General features: G+C 36.6%; 2 protein-coding genes across 2 annotated transcripts, besides 7 other annotated features; one reads left to right on the top strand and one right to left on the bottom strand.

Moving 5' to 3' along the window:
- Nucleotides 1-533: 533 nt before the first annotated feature.
- TVAGG3_0990960 (uncharacterized protein) lies at nt 534-1304 on the top strand (the record flags this gene model as incomplete). Its single annotated transcript, XM_001296779.1, has 1 exon — nt 923-1159. One exon carries the CDS (start codon nt 923-925, stop codon nt 1157-1159), a length of 237 nt encoding a protein of 78 aa, XP_001296780.1.
- Nucleotides 1305-1611: 307 nt separating this feature from the next.
- Nucleotides 1612-1739: a mobile genetic element.
- A 14-nt stretch (nt 1740-1753) lies between these two features.
- Nucleotides 1754-1973: a mobile genetic element.
- Nucleotides 1974-2189: 216 nt separating this feature from the next.
- Nucleotides 2190-2366: a mobile genetic element.
- A 210-nt stretch (nt 2367-2576) lies between these two features.
- Nucleotides 2577-2777: a mobile genetic element.
- Nucleotides 2778-12920: part of a mobile genetic element that runs on past the window's edge.
- Nucleotides 3490-7300: a mobile genetic element.
- Nucleotides 9758-12920: part of a mobile genetic element that runs on past the window's edge.
- On the bottom strand, nt 11914-12288 carry TVAGG3_0990890 (uncharacterized protein; the record flags this gene model as incomplete). The annotated part of the gene is made up of 1 exon (XM_051254150.1): nt 11914-12288. The coding sequence occupies one exon, from the start codon at nt 12286-12288 to the stop codon at nt 11914-11916; it is 375 nt and encodes a 124-aa protein (XP_051079724.1).

The following is a 12920-nucleotide window of genomic DNA, read 5'->3' as shown; positions in this document are numbered from 1 at the left end:
TTCGCTATTTTCTTCAAAGTTAAGCGTTGTAATTGTAGGGATGCGTTAAACACGCCATTTGACCGGGCGTACATTTTTTTTGTTCGCCCAAAAATTTCGCCATTTGAGAAATTCAAAAATTAAAAATAAAATTTTAATCTTGATTTTTTTATTTTCGTGATTTTTTTGAAACTTACATAAGCGATGAAATACTTTTTTTAAGTAATCGTTTATTATATATAAATATATCTTAATAAATTTAATTCCTTAAGGTAGAGCGTGTTCAAATTTAAAATCTCATACAATATTTTCTTAATGGCGTATTTTTCTGAGGTCGCCCAAATAAAGGTGAATTCAAAATTGAGAACTCCAAGGCGTATGGCGAGTATTCAAAAAGTACGCCACTTACAAAATATTGAATGTGGATTATCAATTTTTTGGCGTGTTCAATTTCAAATTTTGATATTTATGTTTATTTTATTCAGTATAATGCTAAGAATTAAAATATAAAATTCATAGAATTTTTTCTTTGAAAATATTTTACATTTTTATTAGACCACTCCTAGACTAGTCATCAGGTTATCCTCAGATCATCCTCAGACTACTCCTTATCAGATTACTCATCATCCTCAGACTACTCCTTAGACCCCTCCTCATCAGACTACTCCTCAGATCTTCCTCATAAGACTCCTCCTCAGATCTTCCTCCTGAGACTACTCTTCAGACTACTCCTTAGAGTCCTCCTCATCAGACTAGTCCTGAGACTAGTCCTCAGACTACTCCTGAAACTACTCCTCAGATTATCCGCAGACTCCTCCTCAGATTATCCTCAAACTACTCCTCAGTCTAATCCTCAGACTCCTCCTCAGATTATCCTCAAACTACTCCTCAGTCTAATCCTCAGACTCCTCCTCAGTCTAATCCTCAGACTCCTCCTCAGATTATGCTCAGATTATCCTCAAACTCCTCAGATTATCCTCAGACTACTCCTCAAACTCCTCAGTCTAATCCTCAGACTCCTCCTCAGATTATCCTCAAACTCCTCAGACTCCTCCTCAGATTATCCTCAAACTCCTCAGATTATCCTCAAGCTCCTCAGACTACTCCTCGGTCTAATCCTCAAACTCCTCCTCAGATTATCCTCAGACTCCTCCTAAGATTATCCTCAGACTCCTCCTAAGATTATCCTCAGACTCCTCCTCAGATTATCCTCAGACTCCTCAGACTACTCCTCAAACTCCTCAGATTATCATCAAACTCCTCAAACTACTCCTCGGTCTAATCCTCAGACTCCTCCTCAGATTATCCTCAGATTATCACTTTACATATATATATCGATAACTAAATAATTACTTATTATACTTTCTTTATTTTTTTTTAATTTTAAAATAATATTAATATATCTTTCTACGTTTAATGATGAAAAGAGAAAGAGGAGTAAAAAGAGGAAAGAGAAAAGAAAGAGAGAGAGAGAAAAAAAAAGAGAAAGAAAGAAAAAAAAAGGACGGCGATAATTTTGTATTGTTTTGTTATTCGGCCGAATGGCGGCTACTTCGTACCCGCCATTCGGCCCCAAAAATGGCGTATTATTATATTTTTAAACGGTCATGGCGTAAAACCGTTGCATCCCTATTTGGAGATTTTTCGAAAATTTTAATATGATAGATACGAGTTATTTTATGTATTCTATTGGAGTATCTGTTTATTTTTGAATTTTGATCAAGATTGAAAAATGAGAAAAATTCGAAATATAAGAAATCGATTTTAAAGAAGAAAAACAGACACTTTATTGTGCAACAAAGCATATAGTATTATAAAAATGAAAAACTATTTTCTCATAAGAAGTAAAAATTAACGTATATTTGCAGTGAGTAGGCATGCATCGAGCCTACTCACAACAAAAACTTTTTATTCGTTCTCTGGCCGACAAAGAGCTAGAGAACCGCATCCGCATTAACTTATGCTGAAGTTATCTGGATTTCCTCTCTCATTTGTGTTGCATGCTAAGATCAGTCATAATGTAAACCTCTCAATTTTATTGTCGTGGGAAGTATCTCAATTCCTTCAAAAAAATTGAAAAACTATTTAATTTTAAAAATATAATACTTTTAATTAGTTAATTAATTGGAGATATTTTTAAAAAATCACTTTTGATAATACTTTTGAGAACTTTAATTAAAAAAATATATTCAAAAATATCCAGGATATCAAGAGGGAATTGTTCCTTATGAGGTATATAGTTATGATGTATACCTCATAAGGAACAATTCCCTCCTTAAAACGAGAAAACTTGTTCGAAATTGTTTATCATTTCGAACAAGTTTTCTCGTTTTTAATAACAAACTAAAGGCTATGAGGCACTGATTATATATTAGTGCCTCACAGCCTTTAGTTTCTAATAGATAGCTGGGAAACTTTCTCAGTAGTATATATGACGGGTTGTGTGACTTTTTTTGTAAACGTAAGAATTCATACAATATTGAACGATTTTGAGTACAGTATACATTGTGCGTCGCCTGTAGCCTACAGCTACAGTCACCGACACAATGAAAAAAGTGACAGAAAACTGACACCATACGGGCGCGCATATGTACGCATATATGTGTAAAAATAAACGTTCGTATGTAAACTAACCTTTATTCACTAGCAGGGGCTGATAAATCATAATCGTCGAGAAGTACGATAGGTGGTCCCACCTGTTTAATCTGTATGGAGAGGCAAACGTGACGTAAGAAGCATAACACTGGTTTCTCAGTATATTTAATAGACTCTGCTGTTGGCTTAACTGTAAGCTTATAAAAGAAGCAGATCACGGAGGCAAAGAAACGCTTACATCAACTCCTTGATGAACAATAAGCTTACTTAAGACTAAACAATTAATTATACTAACTTTTATACTTTTTCTCTTTTCCTAAGTTGATCGTGATCACAAAGATCGTGATCTGAGTGACAATGAACTATAAGTTATATGAGGATATATGTGAGTAATGTGAGTATAAAAAAAGAGTTATAGTAGTAAAATTAGGTGTTTATTCGTGGTTTAGAGGAGGGATCAGAAGTCAGTGGCTAAGTTCCTTATGGCGCGCTTTAATTCATGGTAGGATGTGTCAGCCTTAAGGAACCTTTCATGCCAGCTGTCTGACTCATGTCCCACACGGTTGAGACGAGATCGAAGATCGCAGATCTCGTTGGCATAAGAGTCAACTTTATACTCAAGCTGGCTGATGTAGAGCTCTTTACCTTTCGCTTCCTCTACTTTTTCAGCCAGCTTGAGCTTTAGTTCCTCGAGAGCTACGTTTGACTCCTCCAGCTGCTTCAAATACTTGTGGCTGGTCTTGATTAAACGTAGCTCTCGAGGAGTAGCTCGTGGACCCGTTTTCTTTGCCGTTTGCTTGTGATCGAGATCTGGGATCTTGATCTCGGTCTTCGGACTCTCGCCACCCATCAATATTTCCTCGTCGCCAGAGGACTGTTCTTCAGTCACCTCTGGCTTCTGGATGGCAAGAGCCTTAGCAGGAGCTTTGTTGTTCGCTTCCATTAAAATGTAAACTTTACGTGTCAAAAAAATTCTGTCACGTAAACTATTTATGTTGAGATTGAGTACCAGACTCTAATATAAGTTCAACCATTATATTAGAGTCTTTAGGAATTTCATATGGTTCTTTTACATAATATTCCTTTTTTTGACCATCAGTTGATTCTTCAACTCTTTTGAATGAAAAGCGCTTATAAAACTCAAACACGAGTGCATCTTTATAACCAGTGATATCGTAAAATTTTGGTGGCACAAGCTGTTCATTCACATTACATATAAATTGTTTGTTATCATGAGCAATATTACTCAACGTTACTAAAGGCTCAAGGAGAGGATTTATTCTTATCTGATAACCGACAAATTTATATGTTGGTTTGCCCTTTCGCTCAAGGATAAACCTGATATTCGCTATAGTTATGAAAAGCTCATCAAAGTACTTATATGTTTTTTTATCTTTATCATTTTCGTCAGTGAAATCTGCTATGGTAAAACTATAATATACATGCATTCGCGAGATATATTTTTTTTCCCATAAGTCTAAAAATTTTGCTTTCGATGGAATTACTTTTTGCGTGAATGTTCTACCATGGTCATCTTCCCAAACAAGCTCTGGTTTTCTTGATGTTGTGTCTGTTTCAGTGGTTTCTAATAACGCAGTGATGAAATCCAACACATCTCCTAGGGACATGTCATATTTATAATTCAAGGCATTTTTTTCTATACTACTGTATGAAGGTAATGTTATGATTGGTGATGTACCTTTTCTTAATACATTCAATTTATTTTCATTTGAATCATAGTAACAATCAACAAATTCTCTACTTGCCTCAGTCATTTTTTCCATAAGACCTTCATTCAACTCCTGTGTAGTCATGTTGGGTTTTATGTAATATCTCATGTCAAACCTTTTTTTCACTGATTTTGATGAATCTGTCATTTCTAATGGAATAGCAAGAAACTCAAAGTCTGGATGCTCAAGACTTATCTTTCTTATCTCAAGAGCTTTTGACGCAGGATATTCAATGAAGTCTCTCGGTAATTTATATGAGACTGTATTACCACTTATCGTGCCATCATTCATAACATGTTCATAGTATAATCCATCATATTTAGACATTTTATATGTAACTAAAAGATGGAGAAAGTTATTAATCAAGTAGATAAGATTCTTCATGATGGAGCACGTAAGAATAGTAAAGAACTAAACAATGCACTCATTATGCCATTTTCTGATGATTATCCATTTTGTACTAATGGTGTTTATTTCTACTGCGGTAAGATGGGTTCAGGTAAGACATATGGTGTTATTCGTCATATAATGATAACAGACCGCTTCACTAATACTCCATATTATGACTCAATAGTTATCTCAGCAACATCAGGAACAATGGATAAAACAGCGAAGACATTTATGAGTCAAGTTAAAGCACCAGTACTGAAAAAGGATGATAAAGAACTTATGCCTTATTTAATGAAGAACGTTAAGATGAAAGCAAAGTATTACGCTATTGTTGAGTTCGTTCAAAGTAAGTTCGAAAAAATTTCAGAGGAGATGGAACACATCTTAACAAAGCATCAACTAAGGAAACCTGATGGAAAGTTTGAGTATAAGAAGATTGCAATATATGTTGTAAAGAAGTTGAACAAATATCCTTTCACAAAGTATCCCAGTAATTCTCTATTAGTGTTAGACGATTATGGTGGTCATGACTTATTGAATGACCCACGTTCACCATTAGCGAACTTCATCACTAAGGTCAGACATTATAACTATACTGTTGTCATCATGTGTCAAACATGGAGACATATATGTTTAAACATTAAGAGACTATGCACTGACTTCGTTATCTTTCAAGGTTATTCTATGAGAGACTTTCAGTCAATGATTGAACAGTCAGGAGCAACAGAAGATTGGGAAGAGTTATGGAACAAATACAAAGAGCTACCAACACCTCGTTCATATATGGAAGTTCATATAGTTGCAGGAAAGACGGACTTTAAAGAAGTTAAGCAACAAAAGATGACATTATTTTAAGAAGAAATAAATGGGTTTTGGCGATTATGTTAAAGCTGGATGGGGTATGGTGAAAAAAAATCCTGGTCTTGTAATAGGTGCTGGATTTAACATTGCTAACAAACTTTTCCCTCAAGTTGGTCAAGTCGGTGGTGTTATCGGTAGTCTTGGTGAAAGAATTGCAAAAACTACATTAGGTGAAGATAATGCATTAACGAAGAATCTTAAAGCATTCAATAAAGCTCTTGGTGGTGACTTCAGTAGAGACAAGCCTGTTGAAACACCTATAGTTCAACCTCAACAAACTATTGACAACAATAAGTATAACGCATACATTGGAGGAGCTATTTGGAACAATCATAAGCCATTAGTTCAGTCAGTACGTGTACTATCAGACATGCCATGGATTAATGCTATTAGTGGCACTATACGCAGATAATATATTTTTATGAGGTTTAAATGAGTGAACAAGAGAGGAAACTCATTGATGAACGAGTTAAGAAATGGGAGAATGAACGTCCGATAATTCGTACCATAATTAGCGATCAAAAGTTCAAGCAGCATACATTTGATTTTTTGCGCGATATATATAATGATCTTGCTTTTGATTACAATGCTAGGCAATACTTTGAGAAAGAATATGTTCAAAAAGGTCGTATTAATTTCCCAATGAGAAGAGAAGGCTTTTTGATTACATCAACATATACAGCACGTGGTAGAGACCCTTTTACAGACGCGGTTCGTAACTTTAAAGCACGTTCTTCTATTAATGATGATCCAGATTTCTACATACCTTATTTTCGTCCACCTTCGCATCCTTTACGAACCAGTGATCCTGGATATGACGCTAAACGAAGATATATAGAGACGAAATTAGCTAAATACAAGGAACCTAAGGATCCAAGGACTGGAGAAGTAAAGGAATCACATGTCAAGATAAATAAGCTTTACAAAGTAGTTGAAGAATTGGAGAAACGATCTAATGAGATTAACGCTGAGAAGAAAAAGGAAGTACCAAATATGAACAAACTAGATAAGATGATTAAGGAATATAGAGGATTGGCGAATACATCGAGCGTTCTAATAAAGGAAGTAGAAAACACGACAAAGCTGCAGAAAATGATTCATGATGAATTACTGTTAGGTGAATTTTCTATAAAACAAAGACAGAGTAACTTAATGGGTGAGGCTTATTATTTGGAGAATTGGTATAATGAGAGGTTAAAACAAATGTCGACTCCAACACCAACTCCTACACCTACTCCTACAGTAGCTCCAACACCAACTCCCACTCCTGAACCAACAGTAGCTCCAACGCCAACTCCTACAGTAGCTCCAACGCCAACTCTGACACCAACTGCTCACGCAGGTCCTCCACCAATGTCGAGTAGTCATGGTATAACATTAAATAAACCAACACCTACACCAAAAATAACTCCTGTATCACATCCTAGTACAACTAACCCAGTATCTGATTCAAATCAAGCGGAAAGATCACAGGTTCTTAAAAGAGCTAATACACCAACTGCTTCCCCTATTAGAACACCAGAGCCAACTCCAAGAATCACAAAGGCGCCAACACCTTCACCGACTGTTGAACCAACTCCAGAACCAACAGTACCTCCAACTCCATCTCCAACTCCATCACCGACACCTACAAAAGCACCTACTCCATCTCCAACTCCGACTAAAGCTCCGACACCGTCTCCAACACCAACTAAAGCTCCAACACCGTCTCCAACTCCAGCTGAACCAACTGATGCAGAATCTATTCAAAATTGGTTAGACGAAGAAAAGCGAAAAGAAAAGGCTGCAATTGATGCTGCACTAGATAAAAACACACCACCACAGACACTTGGTGGTTACATGTTAAAGAAAGACAACATTCAAAGACAAGAACGTGCATTGAGTGTTGCCAGAGAACAAGCACAAGAAGAGAAGAAAATAGTTGAAGGAGAAGCTTCAAATAGAGGTGGTCCAGGAACTTACAAAGGATCAAACTATCCAGCAGAGAAAGCCTCGAGTGATAATGTTGTCTCAAGAGCTACTGATTTAGTTACCCATGGTATTCTAACTGGTGCAACAGCTGTTGGTAGTGCTATTGGAACCAGTGTTGACACTGTTGTTGATACTGTAAGAACTGTTACAAATCCTACACCTGAAGATAGGAAGGAAGAATTTCTTACTCTTAATACAAAGGCAAAACCAGGGATATGGATTGGTCGTGGAATTTTAAATGCTGGTAGTGCTATTGGCAATGGTGCTTCAGCGGTAGGGGGATGGCTCGGAAGAACAGCAACATCAACCGCAAATGGAATACTAACAGGTGCCAAATCACTTGGTAATTGGGCTGATGATAAGTATACAAAATATTATGAAGAAAAAGCTCGTAAGGCTAAGGAAGAAGCTGAACGAAAGGCGAAAGAAGAAGCTGAACGTAAAGAACTAGAGGAGCTTAAGAAGAAAGAAAAAGCTCGTAAGGCTAAGGAAGAAGCTGAACGAAAGGCGAAAGAAGAAGCTGAACGTAAAGAACTAGAGGAGCTTAAGAAGAAAGAAAAAGCTCGTAAGGCTAAGGAAGAAGCTAAAAGGCGAAAGAAAAGCGTAAGGCTAAGGAAGAAGCTGATAGAAAGGCGAAAGCAGCAACACCATCGCCATCTCCATCTCCTTCACCATCAATAGCGGCTCCTGTGAGACAATTTGGTGCATGGGGTGCTGATTTAGTCAAAGATGCTGCACAAGGAATTGGAAAGGAACTGAAGAACACAACATTAGGTACAATAGAGCGTTTTGGTAATCTTACGGATTACACAATTAGATCAGCTGCTAATCTTTTATATAACCAGACTACTGATAACGGTACTGATGAATTGGCTGTAAACGGACTAGCATCAATTAAGAAATCAGCAGAAGATAAATACGATGAATGGAAAAAGAATATTAAGGGTGAATATAATAAGTATGCATATCCTGAAGAACATATGAAGTTAGAGCTTACCAGACTAAGATCAAAATATGGTAATGAAACAACAAATACTACAACGCAAACGACGAAAGCTGACAGAAAGATTGATGACACTCCTACTCCAACTCCTGCAATGGCGAACATCACAACAATTGCTCCAAGAGTTCCAACAGGAGAAGGTATATCAGGAAATGTTTCAACTACTCATAACATTACTGAAGCAGCTAATGTTTCAGCAGTTGAGCAACCTGTTGTTAATGTAACTCAGGAAAACGCTACTGAAACATCAACACCAAGACAGGATGTAAATAATGAACGTCCAGAAGTTAAGGAGGTTGCAAAAGCATACCTGGAGAAAAATACTACACAAGTTCTTGAAGCAGAAAAGCATCTCAATTCAGACAAAACACCATCTCCAACTCCTGAAGCATCAGTTCCTCCAGCAATTGGTGGAAATATACCTTCAGTATCACCATGGCAGAAATTTTATGGATTGTTTAAAGGAGCGAATAAGGTAATGGATGCTGCTGAGAATCTCCAAAAGTTCAAGAATGAAGTCGCAACTGGTGCAAAGGAAATAGAAGAGAATGATAAACAAGCTGCTGAATTAGCTAAACAACAAGCTGAAGCAACTAAACAAGCAGCAGCTCCTAAACAATCTATATCTAAGTCTCAAAGACAAGGTCCTGACCCAAGTGCTAAAGTCAAACAGAATCCAACACCACCTGCAGCAGAGAAGTCCAAGAAGGACAAGGACAAGAAGAAGGATAAATCAAAGAAGGACAAGGACAAGAAGAAAGATAAGGATAAGAAAAAATCGTCAAAAGATAAAAAACATAAAAATTTATCCAGTAAGAAATGAGTCAAGTCATTAAAGCATCAACTAAACAAAAGTGGTTAACTGAATATATAAAGATGGTAAGGTTCCTGATGGATATTATGTACATACAATGAAAGACGGACGTGTACAGTTCCGTAAAGTCAAGCAACCTCTCAATGATGAACAGATCAGAAGGAAGATCTCATTGTATGAAACAAAAATAAAGGACTTACAAGCTAAACTCGAAACCACGATACTTCTCAAGAAAACTAGGCATATCTTTAACATTGACCTTCATTAATATTTTTTCCTCCAATACTGTACTTCCATTTGTGACAACTGTTTGGATTACCTTCACGCATACCTCTACCTGTCACTTTTCCTGTATTTTCGTTCTCAAACGTAACATCATACTTTACATCATTACCGACAAGTTTCATGACCATCAATACTTTTAACAGCACCGTGTCTTCCTTGATCTAAAGTTTCTCCTTGCTTTAATCCATGCTCTATTTTGTCCATATCTGATAACGTGGATATCTTGCAAACACTTCCATCTTTTGCTCTTAACAAGTATGCACTTGTATCAACTGAATCAACTGTATAATAAGAAGGATCAAGATGTCTTCTTTGTTGGTTACCTTTACCCCATGTTCTTGGTTCAACTATGACTTGAACTTTTTGACCAGGTCTTAAGTTATAAAGGTTATTTTTTCTGACATACTCTTCTTTCAATCTTTGCTTCTTTATATATTCCTCATTATCCTTTTCTGTGAAATCATCAGGCTTTTGTTGTGTGCTTGAATGATATTCAGTGTTGTAGTCATTAATAATTTGTCTCATTGTATCTGCAGTGAAAGGTGGTGTTTTATCACCTTCTTTGAGGTTTAACTTCATATGTAACATAGTTCTAATAGTTCTACAGAACCTATTAATAATACCTAGTATGTTATGATTGTATTTCTGTGTCGTCATGTGCTCAATGTTATGACTGACCAACAGATCTCGAACATTTTGTGTCGTATAAGCTGGGTCTTCATCACTAGTAAGTATTGTAGGCTTCATTTCACCTGTAGCTTGTGAAATGAACTTCTGCATTGCACTTAGAACATTGTTTGAGTTCTTTTCACTCATTGGGAACGCATAACCTTTTCTACTGTTTACATTGATGAACAAAAGAAAATATGGTGGTGTTCCACCAGGATTCTCAAATGTATCGAATTGATAAGCTCCCATATCAGTTGAATATATTGGTAGCATCAAATCCTCTTGTATTAAAGTTTTTTCTTGTTTACCAACAGTCATTTTTTTATTAACGTTAAAGTCTTACAGGCATTGAGTAATCGCTATAACCATCATGGTCTGCGAATTCATGTAATCTTGATGCATCAGGTTCTTTCTTCGTTGGTGCATGAAACCTTGCTTCATCATAAAGGTTCATATAATGGTTTGTCACGTTTGGGGTAGACCCAATTTTTGCATATTGAGGATATGAGTAATGATACACTAAGTTGAACCCATTACTACCATCATCAACATATATCTTTGGTGGAGGTTGTCTTATTAAATTCCTTCCTCTTGGGGCTTTGAGTTGGACGATCTGATCTAGATCATTGTAAACAACTCCTGTTGCAGTATATTCTGTGTTGTTCTCTGGGTTAATGTTCGTCATTTATATGAGAATAAAACAATTTTTACTCATAACAAATGAGATCGAAGTCAATTCTTTATGGTGCAGCTAATCTTCCAATTGAACCAACAAGCAATGTTGATTCAAGAACAACTAATAACATTGTGATAAAGAACTATCCATCTGGTACAGTAAGTGATGCTCCAACAGAGATAAAAAAAGAGGAAACAACTACGAACTCAGAAGCACCAATGTATCCTCCTCCTTTAAGTCCATTAACTTCCAACCTGACCTCATCGAGATCTGTGGAGACTTCATCGAGGATTGGTGTAGAAGAGTATTTACTTAGTATATACCAGAAGATACTTCTAGACCAAGACAAAGAGCTCTTTTCTAACTTAGTGAGCAAAGATCAGATCTTACTACCTAAGCCAGACTTGGAAGAAGTTGTTCACAGAATGACTGGGTTCAAGTGTGAAATAGACCTACTGGACCCAGACATCACATGTTGTGGTATTCCACCACCTTTCTCAAAAATAGCTCAGATCAGAATCATTGATGAGAACAATATTGCTCAAGAGTTTAAGTATGCATATAATGCACAATATACTGAGTTAATAAGTAGGTATAATTTATGTCTTAAGTATGTGATCGTTTAACCGAAAAGTGACATTTCCAATGAGCCAAAGACTACAAAGGTTCTTTGACCTAATTGCTGAGGAAGATGAACCAATATCTGTAGGTAAAGCAATGAGAGTTCATCACAACGTATTTGGTGAAGAAGATCCCTTCTCAAATCCCGAAGAAGCAATTCTTACCATGTTCATAATGAAATGGTATGAAAAGCATCGTGAGGTTGAAGTTTCATACTACACGTTCTTGTATGAGTTAGGAAAATATAACGTCAAGATGAAAGAATATCTTGAAAAGAGAAACAATGAATAAAACTTATCGTTTACTCAAGTAATTATTTTTAGTACTTTTCGACGTACTTTTTGATCTTGTCAAGAGCTTCGAGCATCTGCTTCTTTGCATTGTGCTTGGCGAAGATGGCTTGCTCAATGGTGAGCTCGAAGGCTTCTTTACCGATCGGCTGGTGTTCGCGAAGATCTTTGAGTGCATCAAGAACTGCAGTGTACTCTGATGGTAAATGGGAGCCATCAATGAGTGTATAAAGGATGAGCATGTACTCCTGCAGTAAGTTCTCCTGTTTCAAGCGGGACTTGAACTCTTCGCGGAGATCTTGAAGCTTTTGGAGCTTCTCAGTGGCTTGAAGGTAGTCAATGATGACCTTCTCTTGTCCCTCAAGTGCTTGTGGGAGGAAGTGGACATAAGCTGTTGACTTCATCAAAAATGAAGTGGTCATGACACTTTTTAAGTTAATGTCCGAGCCATACAGTGATGTCGAAGCAGCACATGAACCAAAGAAGAAGTCTTGCTGGGAAAAGACAAAGATTGTTGGTAACGCAATCCTAGCCATTTGTGTTGTTTTGAACTTGATCGTACTTCTGATCTTGTTCTACAAACTCAACAGAGGTTATTGTCTCAAGTAAACACTTATTTTTATTACCATATAAATGATTTTTACCAAACCTCCTTTACCTTTCATAGGTAATAAGTCGAAGATCAGGAAAGATCTTATCGACATACTCAAAGACATCAAAGGGGATTATGTCTTCGTTGACCTATTTGGTGGTTCTCTCTATATCTCTCATCTGTTGCATATTATGTTCCCAAAAGCAACGATCATAGCTAACGACTATGATAACTACGTTGATAGACTGAAACACATTCATGACACGAATGAAATACTTAAGGAACTTAAGGAGAGAATAAATGTTAAGCCAGATGAGAAAATTCCTACTGATCAGAAAGAGATCGTCAGAGAAGTTATAAGTAAAGCTCCATACATAGACTGGGATACATTATGTTCACGTCTTCTCTATTCTGGAGCATACAAATACTATGATCTTGACACAT

This window comes from Trichomonas vaginalis, chromosome I (genome assembly GCF_026262505.1).
Source record: "Trichomonas vaginalis G3 chromosome I, whole genome shotgun sequence".
NCBI lineage: Eukaryota > Parabasalia > Trichomonadida > Trichomonadidae > Trichomonas > Trichomonas vaginalis.
The sequence above is the reverse complement of the archived record's forward strand: the minus strand, read 5'-3'. Positions and strand labels throughout refer to the sequence as shown.